We start from the raw sequence: 25,324 nt of genomic DNA, 5'->3' as shown, positions 1-25,324 counted from the left end.
AATAGCGAGCCAACTTGTACCGAAAAAGTTGAATAACTTTCTATCTTAGTATCTCATAACCATAATCGTTGACATCGTATCCCCAAAAAAAAAAAAGAGTTGAACAATTTGCCCCTCATGCTAACTCAATCATATCAACATAAAAGTAAGATCGCATAGATGAGCGGGTCGATATAGGTCGGTTCACATATCCATTGTGCAGGGCTGAACCGATGTCTTACGGAGTTGAAAAAAATGCCGCGTACGCGCACAGGCAGCGTTGCAGTGATCTGTGCAGGGCCTGAACCGCTGTTGGGAAATTTCGACTTGAATCTAGATTTAGACACAATACACTAGTATAAATACCCCAGACGCAAAAAAGAACCGAGGCTCCTTAAAAGTAGTCTTTTTTCCCCAAGCAAAGGCTGGATAAACAAATTAAGTATCTGTAGAACAAAAACTTCTTCGGTCGTAAACATGGGTTTTTCAAGTTACATTTGTGCAGCGTTATAAGCTAAGATACGCATGATCTCTCTCTGTAAAATATTTACAAGGCCGAATTTACCAGCCATTCTCCGCATCAGGATGCCTTACGCCAAAGCCCAACCAACCAAAACTTCTCATGCGTGTTGAAGTGAAGATACACACATCTTTCCCTCACAAGCCTGATCGACAAAAGATTGCATATGCATATGACGAGAGCAATTAGAAAAGCGTGCACTTAGAAATTAGAATCCGATTTCAGTGCTTCATGCAATGGAGTTTACTCCAGCAAGACGACAATCTCTCTAGGCTTGGCTATAGCGCTTCCTAAACAAATGGTGTCTCTTTGCCGGGTCCTTTGGTTTACTCTTGCCATGGCCCTTCTTGCCTTGGCCAGTACTGCCAATAAAAGAGGATTTGAATTCATAAGCAGGAAGATAAAAAAAAGGAAAGGAAACGATTGAAAAGAAATATATACGGGTAAGAAAATGAAGGGTAAACTTCACAAAGCCCTAAACTTTGAAATTTTGCATAAACTCCCCCTAAAATTTATAAATCATAAAATACCCCTAAACTTCTCTAACTTAGCACCTTGACTGACGACAATTACCTCAAATTGTCAAGTGCAGGGCTTTTGTAGGATTTTACATCTAGCTGATAAATATAATTTTTATATTACCTTTTCGGACAAAAGGTTAGGTAAGAAATTGAACAGCGTAGTCTTGGGCTTTTTACTCAGTCCCTTAATGCTATCTATGAGTGTTCCTAATTTCCAGAAGGCTTAGTATAATAAAAGTTCATAGAGGTTTTTCTATGATTTATAAAGTTCCGCCCGTTGTTCAAATCACCACCTCTTAAAGTTCAGGGGGGTTTGATAAATTTACCCAAAAGAAATAGAAACAAAGGAAATCTCATACTTGTACTCCATGTACACCATCCCGCTAGCTCCTGATAGAGCGCTCATTGATCCCACAGAACGTCGGGCCTTCTGTAGAGCAATGTCATCAGCATCTTCTTCCAACTGCTCCAAGCCAACCACATCATCTCCAGCACTCAATACCTAATACCACAAAAGAATCAATTTATATAACTTGGCAGAATTAAAGAATTTAAGTGTATGGGAAAATATACAGAGACGGAATTTGAGAGGACCAACCTTGCTGAGGAGGTCAAGTTGCTCCTGTAGGGTATGGAAGCTGAGCTCAGATCCTGAATCAGGAGGAGGAAGGCTCGTGATCACCTGCAAGACAACGTGGTTTTAAAGGCATAGTTCGAAAAGACAAAAAAAATTACATGATTGAAGTAGACAAAAAAATTTACATGATTGAAGTAACAAAGTATATCTTATCCTAAAATTGAGACCATAGGGTACATGTCACCCACCGTACATACATGTACAGTAGGCAGCCCCTATTAAAACAAGTTCTTCTTGTTGGGTTTCATTTCATTAGCATTCTATTGAAATCTTGTTAAAATGCTGATGTTAATAGAAATTCTCCATAAGTAGAGAACTTGACATGGCAGAATCAAAATGGCTTCACACCAAATAAGATACGGTAAAATGAAAACAACATTTAAATGACCCCTTTGAAGGAAGTTATAGACATGTCAGGATCGAATGGCTCCAGTATGAGATCAATAATAAACACAAAGAAAGCACTCAGCGGAGTCTGTTCCGTGGAGCCAGACCAGGGAAAATCAATGGATTGGATTGATAGTCAGATGGTAGGAGGGGGAAAAAGCTTTTTTCCTGATAAAACATAAGCAAGGTATGAAACATTACCAAGGTCATCAAAATAAAATCTCCTTAACTATCAAAAAGGCTACATAATCTCATCAGTTACGCAACAGTTGCAGTATACAGTTATATACTAACATATAGCATATATTAAATCAACTCCATAATTACGGTTTTTCACCTGTACGCATAATATATTACAACTATTATTTAAGAAAAGCTACGTTTAGGTGTTCTACACCTATATGAGTCACGCTTTCGACCATGTCCTTACAATTTAATATTTTATAAGTACCCTCACGCTTTACAAAATCAGAAGAATACTCTCACGACCAAAAAATATTCTCACAATAAAAATAGCCCTCATCCTCTCCAATATTCAAAATTTATCCTTGTATGTTCAAAATCCAAGAATATGCGCTCATAACCAAATATCCCTAAAAAATCACAACGTGAAAGTACACATTCAACACCTCCACATGTTTCACCACGTCAGCATCTCCCCTTTTATGTTACGCACACATCACGCAACGTTATCAATGCACAATGTGCAATGCAGGATGCAAAGTCTCCTTGCGTGCACATGCGCAAGGCGCAAGGCGATGTGCATGCGCAAGTGAAATGAGGCGCACATCACCCACAATTTTTCAAGATAGACAATCTAAAGCATGAATGAACAAGTTTATGAGTTTTCACATAAAAATATAACAAGAAAATAATATCTACTATTAAATAATAAAAATAAGATCTTAATTCATAACGCTAACACAGCCAACGTAGTAGTAAAGTTCATAATTTTCCAAACCAAAAGTCAAATCGACACTAACATCGAAGAAAAATCAAATATTAAATGAGAATGAGTTAGGGTCCTCAATGGGTCTAGTAAAATGGCCTAATGACTTTATTATTATTTTTTTTTTGGGATAAGGATTATCCGGTATAAAGGCTCGACTAAAATGGTAAAGAACAAAAATATATGATGCTATGTCTTGCATGCGCCTTGTGCGAAGTGCCCTCATGAAGGGCACATGCGAGACACAAAAAAGCACTGACGAATCCAGAGGTAGAGTGCTTTGCCATCACCCTACATTGCAGGGAGGATAAGGCGCAATGAGGCATGCGCCTTTAGCAACACTGTGCATGGCGTGCACTAGAGGACAAGTAATAGATTAAGGTAACAAATTTTAACAACAAGAAAATGGAGACAATTACATAAATTACAAAAAGAGAAGTTTGTCCTCTATTAGACGCACTGAAAAGGTAAACATTAAGAAAAGTAAAGCTAATAGAGTAAATAGACTTTGTACCTTAAAGCTGTACACTGAAAAGGTAAACATTAAGAAAAGTAAAGCTAATAGAGTAAATAGACTTTGTACCTTAAAGCTGTAGCCTTGGTCAATCAGAAATTGCTGCCTTTTGGTAGAGTAATACATCTCCTAATTTCACATAAAGCATGAAAATACAGTTATGCACACAGTTATCATAACAATGAAATAAGAAGTGGACACTATTTATTCTAGCATAAATTGGAATAAGCCTTCAAAAGTAACCCAACCTGTGTATCTGTAGATACTAGAGAATAGAAAAAGGCATTGTACTCTTCTTTTCCACCGGCCATTCTGTCTTGGAGCCGACCCTGCAGGGAAGACAAGTCATTCACCAACCAAGGGTGGTTAGGAACCAAATAATTAACAAATAGTTTGTCAATTGTTCGAGAAGCTATTCGGTCATATCCCATTCGGTAGTTCATTTAACAATAAACAAAGTATTTTTAGTATTCAAGTTCATAAAGGAATAGAATTTAACTGCAAGTATATTCTATTCATTTGCTTATCAAATATTCGTTTAGAATTTGATCGCTTACAATTTGTACTACTAAATACACGATATTATATTTTCAACTAACTTTCATTTTCTATTTAAGTTCTATATACTAATTCTGAGAGACCTAAAAATTCTTTAATGACCTTTCTAACAAAATATCCGAATTAAATATAGATACATCATAATTATAAAGGAATGTTTTTTTAATTATAAATTTAAATAATATTTGAAAATCAAATTCTTTAGCAAAATCAATATACTTTAATATTCGATAACTATTCGTGAATATTTACCAAATACAGAGTATCCGACTTTGAATTCGAGAAACTCTAGAAATGGATATTCAAATTAAACAAATACAAATATGAACACCTTAGTATATGATTCAATTCGGTTCATTTCAAGCCCTATGACAGACCAACACTATAACAACTTTATTTGTCAAAAACTAGGAAAATTCATATCAATGTGTACATTATGTAGTTAATATTTCACCATACAGTGTTACAGAATATCTATACTACTTATAAATATCAATGTGTACATTATGTAGTTAATATTTCACCATACAGTGTTACAGAATATCTATACTACTTATAAAAGAGGATAGATACATTAAAGCTTTTGATTTTCACCATACAGTGTTACAGAATATCTATACTACTTATAAAAGAGGATAGATACATTAAAGCTTTTGATTGCCTTGTTTGCCCTCTCAAGTTTAGCAATTCCTAATTATGTCTATTAGTTGTAATTAAGCATTCACTGATTACAAACAACCTCTTATTAATTAACTACGCAACTTCTCATTTTTCCAAACCATTAGTCATTCACTATTAGACTATTATTTAATAATATAATAGAAAATCTACCTATAATTTATCTTCTCATAATATTTATAATTCTAAAAATTAAGAATAATGAAAATGCATGAGGCTTATATACCTCATGCCTCGGGCCTATGCCTTGCCTTCAATAGTTTGCCTCTAATATTAGTCTTATAATAGTATGAAAGACAATTTGTATTTATCATAATTATAACAGTATTAATAGTATAATTATCTTAATAGTAATAATTAAATTAATAATTACACTACTATTTAATAATTACGAAAATTTGTGCCTAGACCCCAAAATTAAGTTTAGAACCTTCATGTGACCTAGCCCCTAACTTTTGAGTCATGTGCCTAGGTCCCGCTAACCCAATTTTTCGTGTGAAACTTTTGGGTCATGTGCTTAGGCCTCTTTGACCCAATTTTTCATGTGAAAAAAATCCTTGTAAACTCATATTTTTCTCTCACTACTAAAATATCATTATCTTCTTCCTCATTCCTCCTCATCTAGACCCACCTCCATCCTCCCTCTCCTTTTCTCCGTCCCACCTCCATCCTCCACCAACCTCCGCCCTCCCACCTCACCCTCCTCTCTTCCGTGCATCCTCCTTCCTTCTCCTCTACCCTTCACCCAGCCTCATTCTCCTCCTCTCCCCTTCATCTCAATTCCATCCTCCTCCCTCGTCCCTCGTCCTCCTTCCTCCTCCACTCACCCTCCTCCTTCCTCATCTCTTCATCTCATCTTATTTTTCCTCCCATTCCCTACCTCCTCTTCTATTTCACTTCCATACTCCTCTCTGTCCTCCTCAATCTTCTCCTTCTTACTCCACAACTGTCGTTGCATCCTTAAAAGGCTATCTCCTCTAGTTAAAACGGTCATATCCTAAAATTATGCTGAAATTAACACTTAACAGTTAATATTAATCTCTAACAATTAAAATTAGCATGTGAGTTCTAAATTTAACATCTAACAGTTAAAGTTAACATGTGAGGTCTGAAGATAACATCCGACTTTAGAAACTAATATAAAAGCTTTAAATTTGTCAGATATTAACTGTAGATCTCACATGGTAAGTTAAATTGTAAGATTTTAATTTAGGTCTCACAAACTTTAATTGTTAAATGTTAACTATATAACTTAGATGTTAATTTCAGCAATTTTTTAAGTGAGGGTCGTTTTCGTCAAAGGAAACGGTCTTTCAAGCGATGCGGCAACTAAAGTAGAAGATATGGTTGAGAAAAGAGGAAAATGATAAAGGAGATATCGTGACAGCGAAAAATACAATGGTTAAGAAAGGATGAGATGAAAAAAGAGGATGCAATAGCAGAGGTGGTGACGAAAGAGATAATGGTTGACGAAAAACAAGAAAAAAATAAGTCATGGTCTCATGAGAAAAAAGGGAGATAAAGAGGTTGAAGGTGAAGATAGTTTCGAGATAAAAAATATATATTTTCTCTCCACTTAGGCGACACTAAAAAGGGACTTCTTCAAATAAAAAGTTGAGTCAGTGGGCCTAAGAACATCACCCAAAGTTGAGGGTATAGTCAGTGGTCACATAGGGTTCCAATTTTGGGGTCTAGACACAATTTTTCCTAACAATTATACCATTAAATAAATTATATAATAATAGTATAATAAAATAATTTATTAAATCATTTCATAAATTATTATATAGCTATTAATAGTATTATAATTGTTCTATGTATAATTATTATAAATAAGAACAATTATGTACAAATAAGCTAATTATTATAAATAAGAATAGTTATCTAATATGTTGTATATATTTAAATAAATTATGATTAAATAACAATAATAATCCAAATTATAATAATTATTTATACAATTCTTTATACAGAATTTTATTTATTTAATAAATATTTTAATTGTTCAAGTTAAAAAAAATTAATTGTTATAAAAGTCATTAATTCAATCAACAAAAATATTTCAAAACATAAAGCAAAACAAGATGCCCACGTGCAAAAAAAGAAATAGCATGTCCATGTGCAAAGCTCGTGCACAATTCTAGTTACATTAAAATAAGAACCAAATGATTATTCCAAAAACCATATCAAACAATTTAATGATCTGAAAGATTTTTAGTTAGTTGAACCTTTTTTAAGCACCTAGACCTAAATTAATACTTCAAATCCAAAACCAACAGAACGGGTGCCATAAATTATAAGGCAACAACAATAATATATCGAGATCGATTTTAAACCTTGATCTAGATAGTTGTGCGATCACATAAGTGCAGGAAAATACATGCATATATGTAAAAATATACATGTGTGCACACATAAATCATGCAACCAATAATATTCTTTTGCATCTCATTAATCAATTTGTTTCCTTGTCTTGGATAAATATTTTTGAAACTATATAACATAGTGACAGTTCTTTTATGCTGCTTGAACGGATTCCAATTTTGGGGATCTGCGTGCTGACCATAATTCCATCCTGGAGAACGTAGTATTTACTACCTATCAGTGTGCAATAAGATAAAAGAACAACTCAATGTTGAACAGCTCCAGAACTTACACCCTTATGTCGTAATATTTCCTTGACACCCTAAATGGAATAAATTGGGTATCATGAGTAGAGTACCTTTGCCCTAAGAATACGGCCCAGCCGTTGTGCTTCTTGACGTCTTGTTGGGTATCATGAGTAGAGTACCTTTGCCCTAAGAATACGGCCCAGCCGTTGTGCTTCTTGACGTCTTGAACCAGCATGAGATGATATTTGTATTATCACGTTAGCTTCAGGAATATCTATCGAATTGTCACCCACCTGAAGTGCACACATAAAAACAGAAGAATTAGTAGCCTGGAGTTAAAAAAACAATTCTATAACCACAAAGACAAATTTTCAACAAGCACATGGTAACTTTTCTTATGTCCATTTTCATACATTACCAATATCACAGGTCTAATTTCATGACTAGTATTAATAAAACATATTGTTGGATCATTACTCAATTGATATGCTCAAACTTAAGCTTTGGTAATATTAAAGACTCCAATATTAGAGCTCTCATGATCACAAATGGCTTCCACAGAAGCACCTTAGAGTAATTCTACATATTTATATTATGAAAAACATGTAGATCTGCAATTTATCCTTGCTACTCTCAAAAAGACTCCAGGATGCTGACAGTTATTTACATCAATAATATGAAACAAAGGGAAAATTATCATTAAAAAATTACATGAATCAAATATCATAGTCAAGTTTGAATACATACCTTAGATAAGAAAATTGTATTAACATCCGGGCTACATTTGAATGCTTTAAGAATTCTTGTCCTCTCAGCATGGCTGAAAACATTTATTAAGAAAAATTACAAGCTATTAGGGTTGCCAAATTAAAATGCAAGAGGGGAAAAAGTCCTTGTTACTGAAGATACCTGGTTGCACCATATATCATAGGTTTCCGTAGCTTCATTGCATATGCGGTGAGGGCAAAAAGATTATCAGCAAACACAATAATCTTATCACCACGTTGTTGCTCATGAAAGCGAATCAGAAATTCACAGGCTCTGAATTTGTTTGGATTCATCACGTAAAGTGCCTGGTGACACAAATGGCAAAATAATTTAAAAGTATGGCGATATGTGGCACAAGTGCAGCAAGTTATATGGAGCAGAAAACAAGATGCAGTTAAATCGCTCAATTCTCATAGATGCACAAGGATGCACACAGCAGATATGAAAAATATAAGAGACAAGTCCGATAAAATCACACCATTTCGATACTAGGTTACTAAATGGTACATGGTTTCAATGAACCTTTCCTATTTATAGTGTCTCAACAAGGTAGCATAGACATATTAACTTGAGTTTGCCGAAGACTTCACACAGAATCAAAAGCTTCCTATGATAGTTCGGCATAGCCAGGAATGTCGTGCTCCGACACAACTATTATCCAAATTCCACAAATAAGGACACCGCTATATGTATCTCTTTTGAATACATGCATATTTAACTCATATAAATATGGGTGTTTGTTGCTATCTATATATAAAAGGACATAATTATAATAAGTGATCTATAAGATAATTACTCTTTGTCAAAGGGTCAAACATCTTTTATCTTATATACAACTTTTAAGGTAAATAGCAGTTTACAGATTGTAAGCATCGGGTATGGATAGTCATACATGTTGCCTCCAGGTTTGTGCAAGATACCAATTTCTTGTTGGGGAAACTGTCAAGACATATCATAGCAAGGAAGCCTAAACAAATTAACTTGAGCTTAACAAACTCTTTCTAACTAATACATATATTTTGCAACTAGTCAGAAACGTATCTTTCTAATTTTTCAAAACCTCCACTTCTAACTAATTTATATCTTAAATTTTACATTTCTATCATCTATTGCCTAATTGTTACCTCAGAATACCTTGGAAAATTTTACTAGGATATTGAAATCAAACACAAAAAGTTGGAAAGATATTCAGAACTTTAATTCCTAGAAGATTGTGCAGTGAAGACGAAATTGTCCACGATAAAGGGGTCAGTAAGCATCAGACAATAGCAAGAAATAAAACAAGTTCAGCAACAAGGATTCATTATTTACTTAGGAATGTGTTCTTTATAAATTTAGGGATTATTTTTAAGTTTGCTAAATAGAAAATAGCGTGTTCTAGTTGGAACCAGATCACAAGATGAGATGACGACAGGTAATTAGATACTATCGGGTAACCAGCTGTGTCAAGTGGAGCAATGTCATCTTCTTAAAATAAGCCATATGGGAGGATCAACACAAATGCATACCATCTGAGGCCTTTTGCAAAATTAGACATAAGTCACACTCTTAAAATCGAAAGGATTTATTGTTCATTATAGAGCTTGTTTAAGAGACCAAAACTGGCAACATGAAACGCATTATGGGAACCAAGGAATATTTCATGGAGGATTATGATTTGCAAATATCGACTTCCTAATATTTCATTACTTCATCCTCTCTTCTTTCCTGAAGATCAGGATTGCTCCTTGAGCTCCATAGATCTTATCTTTATTCTATCTCACAAAGTACTACGCCAATCAGTTTCAAGAATGCACTCCGGTCCTTTTCTCGATAAAAGAGGAAGCCATGTATGGTATGGTGCAAATGAAATTCGGTTTGCTTTCTGAAGGGGCTTTTTATCATGTTCAGAAGAATCAGAACAATACATAAGCTAACAAAGAATTTTTGGAGCAGGCTATATATGGTTTTCCTGCTAAGTCAAACATGTTTTAAGGTAACAGACAAGTGACTTTCGACATTTATACAAATTCTAGGCGGATGCAAGGAGCCATATGAAAACGTCAATACGACAAGCTAATTATTTGATTTGTAACTTCTTTCAGGCAAGAATTGTAAAACTAATTAGGCAGAATATCAGAGAGCATCTTTATGTGTTTGGAGTCTTACTAAGGGACATAAGGATATACATATGTGGAAATTGTAAAATACTCGATCATAATCTGTGAGGTCGACATAATTCTTCTAACAGGATATCCAATAGAAACAAGGGAAATGAGTATCACCACGTCAATGTCATGGTGCATCATTTGGAAAATTATACCAAACCAGATTGATTTAGGCATTCATGATGCCAAAGTTGATACAAAGGTCTACTTAGGTTCTCCACTCTTTAGTTCTAAATCTTGTACAAGAGGATAAAATTAGTACAAATAATCATATACTCGTTTCCTTTGTTTCTCGTGAATATCCTGTTAGAAGAATTTTAGGTTTTGTAGCATTGAAGAAAATTAATACGCTACTGGGTTCGAGGGTTCTTCCATACCATTGAGAATATGGAGAGGAAGAAGAGAAGGGAGAAAAGTAAAAGAGTAAGATGCAGTCTTTAACTCAGGTCAAGTTTTTTGTCACACAATCTAATAACTAGTTACTAATGGTAAAAGTAATCAAATTGTGTAACAAAAAACTTGACCTGAGTTAAAGACTGAATCTCACTCTATTACTTTTCTCCCTTCTCTCCATATTCTCATAAGTATGGAAGAACCCTCGAACCCAGTTGTGTGTTAATTTTCTTCAATGCTACAAAACCTATAATTCTTCTACCAGGATATCCAAAAGAAACAAGGGAAATGAGTATCATGACTGTCAATGTCGTGATGAATCGTTTGCAAAATTAGATCAAACCAGATTGATTTAAACACTAATTCATGACGCCTTGGAAGTTGATACAAAGGTCTATATAGGTTCTCCACTCTCTAGTTCTAGATCTAGTACAAGAAGACAAAATTAGTAAAAGTAATTAGATTGTGCGGCAAAAAACTTGACCTGTGTTAAAGACTGAATCTTAATCTTTCACTTTTCTACCTTATCTTCTTCCGCTCTATATTCTCAAAAGCATGGAAGAACCCTCGAACCCAGTAGTGTATTAATTTCCTTCAATGCTACAAAACCTATATTATGTCAAAACAATTACATTCACTATTCAACGTATCCATCAGAGGAAAATCTTCAAAGCTTGTTGAAAAAGTTTTAAAGAATCCTGTATAAGCAATCTTATAACTGCAAAACTAGTCAAGGTGCTACGCATATATAAGATGACACCAAACACAGATCACACACTACTGACAGAAACACTATGATGATCAGAAGTTTGAATTCAAAAGGAAGGTACCAGATGGCTGCCTAAGACAGGTAATGTACTCGGTTCTATCCATAGACCATCACTATGATCAATTATCTGAACATAAGCCTCTTTCCTATTCAAAGATCAAGGAGAGAATGACACAAAAGAACTAGAACAAAAAACTTGTAGCCTGGTAACAGCACAGTGAACAAGCTTCCACTTGCATCCAGTACTACTAGCAAAGCTAACTACGAGCAATGGAAGACTTTGATGAACCACAAGGGAAATTCATGTTCATCAAATTATCTCAAACCATGAAACCATGATGGCAAACTTTTTAACATTCTATGCGAGGGAAAGGTATACAAAGGGGAAAGATAAAAAAAAATTCAGAGCATCACTTTCATATCTGAGCCACAATACAATAATGCGAGTCCCACGGTCTTCAAGTCTCCATAAAAATATACTATAGACTTCCAAATTCAATACCTTGGGATGAGATTCCTAGATCGTAGTATAACATTTACCTGCTTCTTTTTAGAATTTTCCCTTTTCAAATACTCTGCAAAGAATTCCTTCGTCATGGGGCACCACACTTCAGCACACTGAACGTTAGCTATGAACCCTCCTTTTACCAAATCCAACCAATTAGCTTCATACAATTTTGGTCCTATAAGAAAGTTGAGATCTGTGATACGTTCGTCCTCTCTCACTAGTGTTGCTGTTGAAAATGTAAAGAGGCGATCAGAAAAAGCAGAATAATACAAAAAAGGTAAACAGGAAACAAAAATGAAATGTGACCTCAGTCTGGGAAGCACTAACCAGTAAGTCCAAGCTTGCAATGAGACTTAGTAATGCTAATGACCTTCCGGAACATGTGTGCAGGAACAACGTGCACCTGTGAAGGCATATACGTAGACATCAGTATTTTGGTATACATCAAAATTTAACAAAATCAGTAAGAAAAGTCAAGGAAAATGTTATATGGTGTCAAAACGAGTTGTCATAAGTAATGTTTCACATGTTATCTTGTGAGACAAATTTATCTAGTGATCTTCTCAAGAAAGATCTTCACCTCGTCCATAAGAAGCAAACCCCATTCTCTATTTCTTATTTCTTCAATGATTTTCTCAGAATCTTCAGACCTTTTTCCACCAAATGCAACCATGTTGTAAGTGGTGACAACCACACCAGCATTGCCACGAAATCTTTCTTTGTTATCAGATGTAAACCGACAAATATGTTCGTCCTTTATATTAGACCAAAGCTGAAACTGGAAAGCCCATTGATCCACAGAGACCGCGTTGGTAGCTAAGCAAAGACAGCTCTTCTTAATTCGACATGCCGCAGAGACACCAACCAAAGACTTTCCAGCACCACAAGGCAAAACAATAATGCCAGACCTTGCTCTTCCTACAAATTAACATTATCCAAATCCTTCAAGCAAGACTGCATGTAAAACTATAAGCCGACATACAATCCATAAGCCTTTATTCAAGATAAAACATCTCATGAAGTTGCTGAAATACACAATAATATACAGATAATAGGTCTTCCAAAGATATTATAGTCTAAAACACAACAATGTTGATACGAAACCGGACAGAATTTTAGAAAGATTTTTGAGATAGTTGATCTTTAAGCTACATAATATAACTGGTCAAATTTTACTCCAAATCCTGCAAATGCAGCAATTAGGTGATTTACTAAGGCCCATTACGAGCCATTTGATGCCATCCAAGCTAAAATTTAGCTACATGAACTTATATTGAGCTTCTGATGTCACTGCACATCCTTTCCAAGGTTTTCAAGTCTGCACATACACCAATTATTTTATTATCTGACCTGGGAAAGCAATCTCCATCCCCATTCACCAAAACTACTACCCTCAGTAATTTTCTTCAAGAGGAAGAAATTTTCATTATTTAGAGCCAGTGCAGAGGAAGGTTCAGCTAAAATGCTCTTAATGCACCTCATTTGTGTCCTTAATCCCACTGTGAACCTAGGTTCGATTTTTTAAGTCCAAAAGGAGAGAAGAGAAGGGGACAAAACCTATCACAAGATGGCTGCAAAATATTATCATGAGTGTGAACATGAATGTAGGAAGTCACGCAGTGAAGTAAATACCATTCCCAAACATCTTGCTGAGACTCTTTTCTTGATATGGTCTAGGTTGTGCTTGCGGTTTCAATTCTATGTTCAAGTCTGGGTTCACCTGCGAGGACCAAATTACAGAATGAAACATATTGTTTAATTCAGTATGGCCTGAAATTGTATTCATATGGAAAAATGACAACAGGAGAACAAATCTTATTAATTGCTAAATCTAATTGCAGCATGTATATATTCTCATGACATAAGCATCGCCTTTACAAAAATTTTCTGAATTGATCAGCTTTCCACACAAATACAAAGCATAGAACCAATCAGTATATTACATGAACATTTCGTTGCTACATGCATAGAAAGGAAGTTATGCATTGCAAGTATAAGCCCTCTTATCAAATACTTATTACAATAATATCATAGACGGAAAGTATAACTCACCGTATCATTTCTAAAATCATACTCCTCCAGCATAGGATAATTTAAGGCGTTAGGCAAACATCTTTGCTTCACATTCTCAACCTGTAATGCGAAATAATTTCCCAAGAGACATTTTAAGTATATTAAACATAGCTGGTTCCTTGTAATGCAAAGAACAAAGTACCTGGGCAGGATCAATTTCAAAGGAATGTGTTTCTTTCTCTTCCGCAGCAGCAGCTAAGTCTACACCATTCAGCAACTCATCATGGCCACCTTCTATTTCTCCAGCCGTTTTGCTAATTGTAAATGAACCACCTTCATGATGACCCTGAAATAGGTTCACAAAAAGAAATATAAATTACAGAGAAAGGGAAGAAACAACCATTTTCACCAACATTATTCAACACTTCGCAGTTGGTGAAATCAAGGAGGGGGAAGACAAGATACATGATTATTGGCAAGCAGCTCCAAGGATAAAGCTTAAATCTAAACAATGCAAACGAAAGAACAAAAAGGGGTAAAGATTTATACTTGCACCAACCACATTTGTAAGAACTCCAAAACCAAAATGGAATACTTCAAATGAGAGAAATTCGTATAGATAAACAAAGTGTAAACTTCAAGTCATTACCCATGGAAGAATCAGAAACAACAGTATATCTGATACATCATCATATGAAGAACAATTTTCATCTTCAGTGTGACAACCAAGTTTCATTACAGACAACAGACAGGGACATAGAAAATATGTTACATTCTCAGATTTACAGGGTTTCTGGAATTTTACACAGCCAAATTTATCAAATGGAAATAAAAAGGATGAAAATAAGAATCCACTAAGCACAATGCCTTTCAGGTCAACACATAAATTATAAATTGGAACAAAGTATGCTCCAGAAAGAGGGGGAAATGTAAACATAAGATTTTTTTTTCCCTCTTTTTTTTTTGTTTCAGGAAAGTAGCTGTACAAAAATAGTTGATATCACAGGTAGTATATATAGACAACCATGAGACTATATTAGCCTCTTCTCCTTGCAAAAGGCTTAAGTAGGTTCCCTAACACAAAGTTACAAACCATTCAATAAATATTTTAACCTTAATGAAGATTAAGAGAATGACATCCACTACTCCATGCAAAGTGATCCGCTAAAATGGTAACAAATGCTGAGCAAATTTGTTTCAATATATCCCACAAAATTAATCAAGATATTATAGATCTTTGGATTTATTTGTCTCCTAGAGATTAGTGTAACTCCCTATAATAAATTTCATATTTCCCCTTAATGTAGATCCTCCTTCAGATAGGAAGTTAAGGGATTGCTCCTTTGCACAACCTTAAGAGTGCACATCAGAAGGATACGCCAAGTAGACCACTAAGATTGAAAGCCTACCCTTCATGTGCTGATGGTTACATGGAATCTGCACCAAGAGAGGGAGGGCTCCACATGGACAGACCCTACCCTTCATGTGCTGATGGTTACATGGAATCTGCACCAAGAGAGGGAGGGCTCCACATGGACAGACCATAGTCCTTTTGACAGGCTTCAAAGTGAAAAGAACCAATTGAAAACCTAACATAGTATATAATAATTTAAAATTGATTGAAAAGTCAACTGTATCAGAAAATTCCCCGCATGATGGATCCAAGAATCAAAGTAGAAAGCAAAATGTTTAAAATTAACCTAATCATGACCAACATCAATCTGATGGTAAAATCAGACTCCCCCACAAGCAATATATTAAAACAATGGTCTATAGGTGGATATCATATAGTTCTAAAATGACAATTGATAATACATAGTTTCCAGAAATAAAAATAAAATATTCTCAAGTTAATTGGTATCATACTATCATCTTAAATTTTGAGAAAGGCATTATAAAGTATGTTTTCATGGAAGCAATATACCTCAAAACAAATCCTCGCACGAGATATGACATCATCCCTAAGCAATGTCTTCAGCACCTACAGTACCAAATGAACTTCATCATTAAGCAAGTAAAGCAATAAATCGCTAATTATACCAAAAAATGAAGTTAAAACACTAGGTTCAGAATGGTACCTCCGGAAAAGGTGACTCCACAAAGTATCGATTCTTTTTCAACACGAGTTTCACTTTCCCATAATTGGCGGTGGAAGCATGGATGAAATCTATCATCTCCTTCGGCAACTTAGTCTTTGATAGCTTGTTTAAGACATTTATGATTGTCTCGGTCTCAAGCCCAACCGACACAGCAGCATAGAGAGAATGAGGTGTTAGGTTGTACTCATGCATAGACTCTGGCCTACATCCAGATTAACAAGAATGTTAACCATGGTTTATATTCAAGATTAGTTCAGATGGGGGTTATAAATTCTTTATCCAGGACAGGAGTGTTAAACCTTTTGAAAGAAGATTTAAGTCTAAAGTGACGAATAGCATGTGAAACTTTCTTGCCATTTAGTTGGAACATGGAAAACATATATCATAAAGTTAAATAAGAAATACTACATTAACAACAAGAAGCATTATTTCCATCAAACACATAAAACAAACAATGTTAATAACAAATAACAACCAAGCATCTCGTAAAAGATTCTAAATTTTATAGAAACCACATGGTATGCTCATTACATATTTTCGACATGTATGAACTTTTCAACAGTTCAAAAATTAATTAATGGCTAAAAAATAACTTTTTAACATTCATAATTTGTGTCATATATCTTCAAAATTAATCAAATATTTTTGAATTAAAAAGCAACATCAAAGGTTCCACCATGGTGCAGACAACTTGATCAAACAAATAAAATAACTGCAAGATAAGAGAAACCAAGATCAAGGGTAAGAAGTGTTAGGACCCAGTATGAACTCAGGTAGGACATTTGCAACTGCTCCCATATACTATACCTAAGACCTAAGGTGTTCAAAGTGATACAACAAATATATCAAAATAAAGAAGAATCTCAATAAGAGCCTTTAAATTGCATATGAACTATAGCATTAGATAATTCATGCATGGCGTCTAGTATGAACCAAAATATTTCACAAAAGGAAAAAAACTTCCAAAGTGAAACAAATAAAAATCCAGATATCTTTTTCTTAAAATCAAGTAAGCCAACATATGAAGATGCACTTACTTAGCTTAAAAAATAAGTTCCTTAAATAAAAGTATCACAAATTAACTGGAATAGAGACTCATGTCATAAAAGAGATATTCGTTAAAAGAGAATCTAGATACATGATCATGCATAAACTGAAATTCCAAATTACTCAAAAATATTGTATGGATATCATGGCGAACTAAGAGATAACTAAGTGGGAGCATCCCTCCACTGGACAAAAGGCCACAATCATTCAGAAACAAATAAAAATCCAGATATCTTTTTCTTAAAATCAAGTAAGCCAACATATGAAGATGCACTTACTTAGCTTAAAAAATAAGTTCCTTAAATAAAAGTATCACAAATTAACTGGATTAGAGACTCCTGTCATAAAAGAGATATTCGTTAAAAGAGAATCTAGATACATGATCATGCATAAACTGAAATTCCAAATTACTCAAAAATATTGAATGGATATCGTGGCGAACTAAGAGATAACTAAGTGGGAGCATCCCTCCACTGGACAAAAGGCCACAATCATTCAGCAACACCACACAAAACCCTGAATTACTTAAACTACATATAATGCTACAAGAAGAGCAACCACAATACAGTTCACAGTCATGTGATAGCTGTAATCTATATCAAATTGACTAGATAAAAATAAATCATACTTTTTCAGAGGAAGCCAGCAAACTCCGCGAAAACAATGTAATCAGATTGAAAGCATGCATGGACAGACTATGTTATGGTCTAGTTAGTCCCATATTAACTAAATGGGTAATCTATTGTGGTTTTATATGAGATCTAGATTCCCTCTCTCTAATTTCTAGCTTTTAGCTTTTAGGGATGAGCGTCTCCTACGGATGGCATCAGAGTCAAACCTTCTCACTCGAAAACAAGAGGCATGAGTGGTGACCTCAGCATTGGAGTGTTCACGGGCAAAAGACTGAGATTGCAACGTTCAACTAGGACTAGACTAGTGCAGAGCCAGTCACGCGTGACCTGCAGAGGCGGGATTGTAGGCTAGGGTTCATTTCAGTCCCAAACTCATTAACTCGAGAGTCAATTGTGGATTTATGAGAGATTTGGAATTCCTCCCTAGACAACTACTTTTTAGGGGTGAGTTCTTATCAGAACACTATGATTAAACTCTAAGCAATGAAAACCAATGTCAAATCTGAAGCAAAACCATCTAAAATCAGTAAAATATTAATCTAAAGCCGTGCTCCATCCACTTCAACTACAAATGATGAAACCCACATCAAATTTAAGAAGTGCCAACAAAATCACCTGCACACTGGCTCAGCAATGGCAATGAGGAAGTCATAAGCCTGTTTATACAAAGGAGAAAACGTCTCAAGAAATATCCTGCCGTCGCCGCACGCCCAAAGGGGCCTGTTAACGTGATCAGGCTTCAACTCAAGCTTCGTGAAGTCGTTCTTCTTCGTCTCTCCTTCATCCACCACATTCCCCCCCCCCCCCCCCCAAAAAAAAAAAAAATCCAAAATTTCACAAGAAAATGGACAGCAATTTTGAAAAAAACAAAAACAAAAGACAAATACCTCGTCGCCTATCATCATCCGAATCTTCTCCGAAATAGAGCTCTTCTTCTTCGACAACCTGAGCGGCCTAAAAGGAGGGGGGGAAGGTGGGGGATTTAAAGGAAGAATCAATTTTTTTTTCGATTTTTATGAATTTCAAACTAATTACTCACTTTTGACGAGGACTTGTGCTTTTTGGACGGCCGACCTCTTTCACCTGAAATTAAGAACGAAAGCAAAAAATTTAAGACGCAGAAACAGAGACTGATGAAATTGAGAATACGGAGAAAATTACCACGGTCTGCCATTGATCGATTGAGAACAAATACTGATGGATCGAAGAGAAAACCGTCGCTGAAAGCGCAAACAAAAACGAAAGGGGACGAAATGAGGGACTCGCTTCTGAAATTTATAGACTTCAGTTTTTACAGAAGAGTCCCTGAAAAGGATAGTATTTGCGGAACAACCGACCGAGGAACTAGTTTGGCGACTTGCCGACGGAGAGTCCCTGAAAAGGATAGTATTTGCGGAACAACCGACCGAGGAACTAGTTTGGCGACTTGCCGACGGAGCAGGGCCGGCCCCGAACTTTGGGTTGCCCTAGCCCAATCCAATTTTGGTTGCCCCTTATATTAAAATTTGGTACGATCAATAACGATAAAAATGAATATATATAATACAATTTAGCGTTATATATTGGGCTCAAACTGAAAATATTCTCATGCAAAATCAATATTCATATAAGAAGAGATTACATTTGTGCTACAATTTAATTCAAAGAAAAATACTTCTCCTTGAATTTTTTGAAACGAATTCTTTAATTAAGTCATTATACTCAAGTTTCTCCAAGTATTCATTTTCAATTTCTTCAATCATATGAAAACAGTATGAAAGACAAAAAAGTGGGGAGAGAGAATAGAGACTTGCATAACAATTAACAACTCATAAGAAATCATAATCAGAATAAGATCTCAAAGTTGAAAAAGGCAAGGCTGCCCACTCTACATTTGTAGCCAATCATCCCATGTTCCTTCATAGCTTTGTCAATTTCTTCAAGAAAAGCATCACCCATAAAATTGACAGGTTTAAAATTGAAAATTTTCAAGGGTTACTTGCGGACAGACCCCTTATCTTTCTAATTGCCCAATTAGCAATATCATTATTGTTAAAACAAACCCTAATTTCATTCCAAAACATCATAACCCCTAATTTAATTCTTCAACAACTAAGATAGTAAGATTCAACCAAGATTCAAAATCAAAAATCTTAAATTCATTGCAAAACATTAAAACCCCAAATTTCTATCCAAAAAACCCTAAAATTATTTAGTTTAAAAATTTTACCTGATGGGGTGAAGCCTGTGAAGGTCCAAGGATGGGTTTGAGTCGTCTGACGGGAGCAGAGTAAGGTCCTCGTCGGAGGCTCGCCTGGGAAGGAGGAGAGGAGCCGCCGGCTCGGGAAGGAGGACCGGAGGTGAGGAGGTTTTCTCTCTTTCTTATTTTTTCTTTTTTTTTTTTTGTGAGCGGAACAGAGAGTTAGAGACGGGAAATTGGGAATGAGTGCTGAAAGGTTGGGTAGGGTCATTAGAGTTATTTTACAAATACAACCTCTAACATTTTTTGCATTAAAGCCCTCTTACAAAGTCTACTTCAAAAATCAAAGAAAATTACAGTTTGAGGGGTATACGAGTGGTCGGGATGGGTTGCCCCCCGGCCCTGGGTTGCCCCAGCCCCGGGGCTTGGTGGGCTTACCCCAGGGTCGGCCCTGCGACGGAGGCCAGCCGAATTGAAACGAAAAACACGATATTCGATTCGGAATTAAGTTTTTACTGTTCGTATTCTAATATTAAAAACCAATCTCTATTTGAATTCCATTCTTTGGAATTCTAGGTATTGGGGATCTATTCTATTTTTGGTTAAAAACCAATCTCTATTTGAATTCCATTCTTTGGAATTCTAGGTATTGGGGATCTATTCTATTTTTGGTTTAACGCAAACGAGATCGTACCAGATTGTATCTTCCCTTTGACGCCTCAGACTTCCAAGTAGGGGTGCACAAAAGATATCTGTATTCGTCGATATATTTGTATCCGTGTACATTAGGATACAAATATGATTAGTAAAAATTATAACCGATAGGATGCGGTTACGAATATGATTCTATAGTGAAATATCTAGATCCGTATCCAAAATATCCGAATATATGATGATCATACAATTACAATTGTTGTAATACTATGAATCTAGATAGGCGACGAGGTATTTGTTTTTTGTTTTTTATTTTTAGTCAAAATTCCAAAATTATAGATTGAGTGTGCAACCATAGATTGTATTTGGAATTTTTATTATCAACTGAAATTTGCATTGTAGTTGTAAAACAATTGATGAATTCTGAACTTGGAATAGGTTTTGTTTATATCGCATTGTTATTGGAATTTTGGATCACTACTAACTCCTTAATCAAAAGAAGCAATGGAAGATTTGGAACACTACTCTCTCTTTATAGAATCAAAAAGAATCATGAACTTTTTTTGTGAATCATGAATTTTATTTTATTTTTATTTTTATTTATTTATTTATTTATTTTTGTTATTAGTGGAAATATCAAATATCAAAGAGAGAAGATCGAATGTTAAAATTTTGTTTTCGCGTATCTTAATTTTTTAGTACGAGGAGATTCATAGTGTACATATCGTCATGGACAGTGAAAAGGCTGGCTTTAGTTGCTGCTGTATAGCTCATTTGGATGGAAATGAATGCTAGAATTCGTAATTTTGTTAAGAAGAATCATGAGCAGGTTGTAAATAAATAAATTAAGGTGTTGATCCTTGTATTATTGTAAAATGCCTTTCCAATTGAAATTTTGAGGATGGAGTCTTTGTCTTTGAAAAACTCGAAGAGGCTTTTTTTTTTGTATTAATGCGGATACTGTGATGTGGTAGTTTTGAGTGATTTTGATACTTTTGTCAAGGGTTATGCGCTCAGTTCTTGTTTATATGACACTGTCACTAGACTGACGTGTCAAGAGAAAAACTATTAGCTCAGGTATGCCTGGGCATAAGCTATGCAATTTTGAATTGTTTTAATGAAAATGTTTGTTCGTTGACCATCTCTCAACACTTCGCTTGCGCTTGAACCAACTTGGCTTTTGACTTGAGAGTTTGCAATATAAACCTCATTGAGCTTTACATCCTTCTCAACTAACTGATTTGGTGCTTAAATTTTGCAGCATAATTACTATGGACAGTCAATTCCTTTTGGAGGTGACAAAGTTTTGGCTTTTAAGAATGCAATTACTCTTGCATATCCAAGCACAACACAGGCTCTCTACAAAAGTGGATAATAATAACACTGAATAAACACAGTGAAGACAAAGAGAACAGCACACAAGGATTTAACGTGGTTCGATTAGTATGACCTACGTCCACGAGCGAGAACAGTATAGAACTTCACTAATCACAAAAGAGAATATTACAAAAGAGATCATTCTCTAAACCCCACCAAAGAATCACACAAAGAAAGAAACTAACTCCCTCTCTCTCTGTCTCTCTCTCTTCTCTCTAACTTCGATCGCTCTCTGTCTGATGCATTCACCCTTCTCCACTCCTCCATTTATAACCTTCCAATATTAATATAAAATTGCTAATGGTTGGTGTGATAGGGAGTTAGGTTAGGGAATAGTTGGGCATGAATGTAGGGAGGTAGGTGGGTTTTATCTTCATATGCTAAGTCAAATAACAACAATCTCCCCATACATCTTTGATAACATTGTTTCAAATGATTTCAGGGTCTCTCTTTCCATAACCAATATTTAAAGTTGTTTACGAAGAACTCTATATCACCGAAATTTCTTCTTTTTTCCTACTAGAGTGAGAGTGAAAATTGCTATAAGGTGCTAAAGAACTAATAGGATGCATTATATAAGATAGCCAGCCAAAAGGATGGAGTTAAGAAACTCACAAAATCTTCTAAGATACGCAAGTGAGAAGCACATCTCATCTTCTATCATTGACAACAATTGATTTAATGAATTTATCACTAATAGAGGAGTTGTTTCAGATGCAAATTTAGCAATCTCCATCAAGAATTGGATGCAGTACGCACTAATTAATCTGTGTCGCGATGACAAATTATCCAACAGCTTCAAATTTCCTCAACTCATTGCCTGCTCATCCTGTGGAAAAGGTCATCAGCCAAATGACTGCTAGCATTTTTCGTACTTAACCACAAGTGAAAATATAGACCTGAAAACTGTTGCAGATGTGTGAGGCAATAGACAACCCTGCAACAAGGGCCGATATATTTGCTAGATTATATGGTGCGACGAATGTATATTATGACCACAATGGAACTGCAAAATGTTTCGATCCTAATTCTTATGGTACTAATGCACTTGGCACTGATAAAAATAAATCAATAGTAGTAAACATTCTGGAAGTTCACAGTCATGTGTTAGCTGTAATCTATATCAAATTGACTAGATAAAAATAAATCTTACTTTTTCAGAGGAAGCCAGCAAACTCCGCGAAAACAATGTAATCAGATTGAAAGCATGCATAGACAGACTATGTTATGGTCTAGTTAGTCCCATATTAACTAAATGGGTAATCTATTGTGGTTTTATATGAGATCTAGATTCCCTCTCTCTAATTTCTAGATTTTAGCTTTTAGGGATGAGCGTCTCCTACAGATGGCATCAGAGTCAAACCTTCTCACTCGCAAACAAGAGGCATGAGTGGTGACCTCAGCATTGGAGTGTTCACGGGCAAAAGACTGAGATTGCAACGTTCAACTAGGACTAGACTAGTGCAGAGCCAGTCACGCGTGACCTGCAGAAGCGGGATTGTAGGCTAGGGTTCATTTCAGTCCCAAATTCATTAACTCGAGAGTCAATTGTGGATTTATGAGAGATTTGGGATTCCTCCCTAGACAACTACTTTTTGGGGGTGAGTTCTTATCAGAACACTATGATTAAACCCTAAGCAATGAAAACCAATGTCAAATCTGAAGCAAAACCATCTAAAATCAGTAAAATATTAATTTAAAGCAGTGCTCCATCCACTTCAACTACAAATGATGAAACCCACATCAAATTTAAGAAGTGCCAACAAAATCACCTGCACACTGGCTCAGCAATGGCAATGAGGAAGTCATAAGCCTGTTTATACAAAGGAGAAAACGTCTCAAGAAATATCCTGCCGTCGCCGCACGCCCAAAGGGGCCTGTTTACGTGATCAGGCTTCAACTCAAGCTTCGTGAAGTCATTCTTCTTCGTCTCTCCTTCATCCACCAAAACCCCAAATTTTCCAATTCAGCCCCCCCAAAAAATCCAAAATTTCACAAGAAAATGGACAGCAATTTTGAAAAAAAAAACAAAAGACAAATACCTCGTCGCCTATCATCATCCGAATCTTCTCCGAAATAGAGCTCTTCTTCTTCCACAACCTGAGCGGCCTAAAAGGAGGGGGGGGGGGGGGGGGGGGATTTAAAGGAAGAATCAATTTTTTTTTCGATTTTTATGAATTTCAAACTAATTACTCACTTTTGACGAGGACTTGTGCTTTTTGGACGGCCGACCTCTTTCACCTGAAATTAAGAACGAAAGTAAAAAATTTAAGACACAGAAACAGAAACTGATGAAATTGAGAATACGGAGAAAATTACCACGGTCTGCCATTGATCGATTGAGAACAAATACTGATGGATCGAAGAGAAAACCGTCGCTGAAAGCGCAAACAAAAACGAAAGGGGACGAAATGAGGGACTCGCTTCTGAAATTTATAGACTTCAGTTTTTACAGAAGAGTCCCTGAAAAGGATAGTATTTGCGGAACAACCGACCGAGGAACTAGTTTGGCGACTTGCCGACGGAGCAGGGCCGGCCCCGAACTTTGGGTTGCCCTAGCCCAATCCAATTTTGGTTGCCCCTTATATTAAAATTTGGTACGATCAATAACGATAAAAATGAATATATATAATACAATTTAGCGTTATATATTGGGCTCAAACTGAAAATATTCTCATGCAAAATCAATATTCATATAAGAAGAGATTACATTTGTGCTACAATTTAATTCAAAGAAAAATACTTCTCCTTGAATTTTTTGAAACGAATTCTTTAATTAAGTCATTATACTCAAGTTTCTCCAAGTATTCATTTTCAATTTCTTCAATCATATGAAAACAGTATGAAAGACAAAAAAGTGGGGAGAGAGAATAGAGACTTGCATAACAATTAACAACTCATAAGAAATCATAATCAGAATAAGATCTCAAAGTTGAAAAAGGCAAGGCTGCCCACTCTACATTTGTAGCCAATCATCCCATGTTCCTTCATAGCTTTGTCAATTTCTTCAAGAAAAGCATCACCCATAAAATTGACAGGTTTAAAATTGAAAATTTTCAAGGGTTACTTGCGGACAGACCCCTTATCTTTCTAATTGCCCAATTAGCAATATCATTATTGTTAAAACAAACCCTAATTTCATTCCAAAACATCATAACCCCTAATTTAATTCTTCAACAACTAAGATAGTAAGATTCAACCAAGATTCAAAATCAAAAATCTTAAATTCATTGCAAAACATTAAAACCCCAAATTTCTATCCAAAAAACCCTAAAATTATTTAGTTTAAAAATTTTACCTGATGGGGTGAAGCCTGTGAAGGTCCAAGGATGGGTTTGAGTCGTCTGACGGGAGCAGAGTAAGGTCCTCGTCGGAGGCTCGCC

The 25,324-nt window shown here is 35.5% G+C and overlaps 2 protein-coding genes across 6 annotated transcripts; both read right to left on the bottom strand.

Annotated features, from left to right (window-relative positions):
• Positions 371–20,021, bottom strand: LOC109845381 (DNA repair helicase XPB1). Of its 5 annotated transcripts, none has more exons than XM_020414632.1 (22): positions 19,941–20,019; positions 19,138–19,223; positions 18,893–18,951; positions 18,771–18,814; positions 18,619–18,685; positions 18,347–18,509; positions 16,032–16,254; positions 15,878–15,934; positions 14,156–14,299; positions 13,993–14,073; positions 13,573–13,660; positions 12,521–12,858; positions 12,268–12,343; positions 11,973–12,166; positions 8,265–8,428; positions 8,103–8,175; positions 7,535–7,648; positions 3,756–3,836; positions 3,577–3,636; positions 1,619–1,702; positions 1,380–1,522; positions 371–861 (listed from the first exon to the last, which is right to left on the bottom strand). In XM_020414632.1, exons 3-22 carry the CDS (start codon positions 18,903–18,905, stop codon positions 768–770), a joined length of 2,301 nt encoding a protein of 766 aa, XP_020270221.1. In that variant the 5' UTR covers positions 18,906–18,951; positions 19,138–19,223; positions 19,941–20,019; the 3' UTR covers positions 371–767. The 5 variants fall into 5 exon arrangements, with proteins under 5 accessions (XP_020270221.1, XP_020270223.1, XP_020270222.1 ...); XM_020414634.1 differs by having other exon boundaries at positions 18,896–18,951; XM_020414633.1 differs by lacking the exon at positions 19,138–19,223 and having other exon boundaries at positions 19,941–20,021.
• On the bottom strand, positions 23,710–25,318 carry LOC109845669 (DNA repair helicase XPB1-like). Its single transcript, XM_020414938.1, has 5 exons — positions 25,240–25,318; positions 24,261–24,319; positions 24,139–24,182; positions 23,984–24,050; positions 23,710–23,876 (listed from the first exon to the last, which is right to left on the bottom strand). The coding sequence occupies exons 2-5, from the start codon at positions 24,271–24,273 to the stop codon at positions 23,710–23,712; spliced, it is 291 nt and encodes a 96-aa protein (XP_020270527.1). The 5' UTR covers positions 24,274–24,319; positions 25,240–25,318.

Source organism: Asparagus officinalis, chromosome 6, assembly GCF_001876935.1.
Source record: "Asparagus officinalis chromosome 6, Aspof.V1, whole genome shotgun sequence".
Taxonomy (NCBI): Eukaryota; Viridiplantae; Streptophyta; class Magnoliopsida; order Asparagales; family Asparagaceae; genus Asparagus; species Asparagus officinalis.
This window is presented reverse-complemented; position numbering and strand designations above follow the sequence as displayed.